This window comes from Malaya genurostris, chromosome 3 (assembly GCF_030247185.1).
Source record: "Malaya genurostris strain Urasoe2022 chromosome 3, Malgen_1.1, whole genome shotgun sequence".
NCBI classification, from domain to species: domain Eukaryota; kingdom Metazoa; phylum Arthropoda; class Insecta; order Diptera; family Culicidae; genus Malaya; species Malaya genurostris.
In genome coordinates, this window is record NC_080572.1 from 65,872,591 (window position 1) to 65,875,134 (window position 2,544).

Consider the following 2,544-nt stretch of genomic DNA (forward strand, 5'->3'; position numbering starts at 1 on the left):
GCACTTGCGTATCTTGTATAGTTCTTAATCTGTAGCATCATATTCTATTGTTCAAATGACTATTATCCGTCACGAACACAAAGTATAGCAAATGTCTTCAATTTTCTGTGAAATTTTCATTTTGAAAAATGCAATTATTAAATATTTAAATTAACGTCATGTTTCGTTTTCTAAGGACATTACTGTTTAGAAGTTTCGAAGGTGTGATGAAATTGAGTATAAAACAAATAAAAACAATTCAACAGGACGGGAATCCTTTAATCAACATAAATTAAATGCAATAATACCTAAACTACATTGTTCCCATTCATAAATCGCATTTCGTTATATTTACAAGCACTGTTGTTAAAACACGACCAGAAATAACTCGAACCTTATCACACAAAAAAAACGGGGGCAATCGAGCTGCACGCGACTCATTTGTCAGTATATTTTCCAGCCAGGTTCTCGCTAATAATCTGCGCTGCCATCGTCACTGCCGCTCTCACCACTGCCATCATCGTCCTCGTAAATGATCGACGGCTTACGGTTAGCAGTTGAGACATCGATGTAAATCACTGAATCATCATCATCCTCATTTGTCGGTAAGACTATTTCGTCTTCGGATTCCAATGGGTCGATGCCAAGATCAATACCGTCGAGCACGGAAGCTGTAGGATTTACACTTGATAAACTACTGGTATCAGGATCAATACCGTAGTCAATGCCATTGAGCACGGTAGTCATATGTTCTGTTTGCTCTACTGTAAAAAAGTTCATCACATCCTCATGAAACAGAACAGTTCCAACTCCAATCGCGAGCAGTAGCAGAATCGTAAGCCCAACGAGGGTCACACATCGATGCGAACGGTATGGTTTCGCATTTTTCGACACACCGGAAGTCAGATTCTCACTGAAGTCCTTTTCCTTTGTTTTCAGCTCAATACTGCTAGCATTTTCTATTTCGTTTCGGTTTGTCACCATTTCACTGCGCTTCGTCAGAACACTAAATTTAACTGAACGATTCCCGATTCGATCCGTCCCGAATGCGAATTCTCATACTACTGATAAGGAAAGTATTCTTTGTCATAGTTCTAGACTACAAAATTCGCGATTCTCTCATTTTGATGACGCAGTCCCTGATAAGTTCTGTTAATATTTGTACCTTTTACTATTACGGTGATTAGTATAACCATTGACGAATGAAACGGGCTGAATGAAAGCGTCACCAATACAGCGTTTCTGCTGGGGTGGCTTCAGAATGTGGGGAAAATTCTCGAAAAAGCGATTTGTTTTCCTTATGGCGTTTCAATTCTTTCGATTTTTTGTGTTTTAGTTCATTTCTAGTAAAACTCTTGTTTGTAAATTTGTCGGAAGCCAATTTGACGTCAATTCTCTGCATCGGTTTGAAATTTTGAACACATGTTAACCTATAGTCCCGGAACCGGAAGTCAGACCCGGATGAAATTCAACAGGACCTTTCATTTGAGCCCGAGTGTGTGAAAATCGATCAAATCATCTCTGAGAAAATTGAGCGAGTTTCGTTTTAGAGTTTTTGACCACTATTTCCGGTACCTAGAACTGTGAATTGGTATAGCCAGAGTCGGTTCGTTTAGTAAGTAACTAATATAGCCTAGAAATTAAATCAGTTTTGAGCCAAATCTAGCATCTGCGTGTGTGTGTGTGTGTGTATGTGTGTGTGTGCACTTTTAGAAGATATTTATACGCGCTCAATTTCAGAGATGGCTGAACCGATTTTAACAAACTTATGATCGTTTAAAAGCTACTATCGGGCCATTGATCAATTTCAAAAATCAAATGGCTGTGGCTTTTGGTTCCAGAGATATGATGGTGTAAGTGATGTAACCGACAAAACACGTTGATTTTAACCGCTCTTATTTTGGGATCACCTCTAATTTCGTAAAACGCTAGTGCTCAAAAGCTTAAGCACCTCGAAAAATGTCCTCATGCATAATTTGAGCTAAATCGGACATGCGTAAGGGGTGCTACCCGGCGGTTAAGGTTTGAAAATGCCGAAAATCTTAAAATTGCATAAATTGTCGAGATTTAGTGTTATCTCAAAAAAAATTTCCCAGAAAGTCGATATTTTCAAATTTTTTTTTTCTAGATGACACTAAGTCTCGACGTTTCATGCAATTCTAAGACTTTTGGCATCAAAATTTTTTTTTCGATTTCGAAAATTTCATGTACTCACAATACGATTTAGAGGAAGTACCTTCAGCAGCTTCAATCAACTCAGCATCTTCTAAAGCATCAGTCGCGGCGGAGTATTCAAGAGCACACAACATTGAACTCTTCAACAAGGGCATCGCAGGAATCAACGTGTCTCCGATATCAATGAAGAAAACCCGGAATGTTAATTAGCATCGAGAAAAATATTTGGATATTTCAAGAGGTATAAAAAAGCAAATATTCGGGTACCCGGCGGATGAAGAAGATCCAGAAATACTCAAAACGAAAGCAGCAGAGTAGGATGAAGTGATTTCTAAAATGATAGAGCAGTTTGCTAAGCGTGCGTGCGTGCGTGAAAAAGTGCATTTGTTG

The 2,544-nt window shown here is 38.6% G+C and overlaps 1 protein-coding gene across 1 annotated transcript; it reads right to left on the reverse strand.

Moving 5' to 3' along the window:
* Positions 1–232: 232 nt before the first annotated feature.
* On the reverse strand, positions 233–1,031 carry LOC131438147 (uncharacterized). The gene has a single exon (XM_058607978.1). It carries the CDS (start codon positions 961–963, stop codon positions 451–453), a length of 513 nt encoding a protein of 170 aa, XP_058463961.1. The 5' UTR covers positions 964–1,031; the 3' UTR covers positions 233–450.
* Positions 1,032–2,544: the final 1,513 nt, after the last annotated feature.

What these genes read in the sequence shown, in the direction of transcription:
- LOC131438147 (XM_058607978.1), bottom strand. Translation starts at nt 963, where the DNA reads ATGGTGACAAACCGAAACGAAATAGAAAATGCTAGCAGTATTGAGCTG.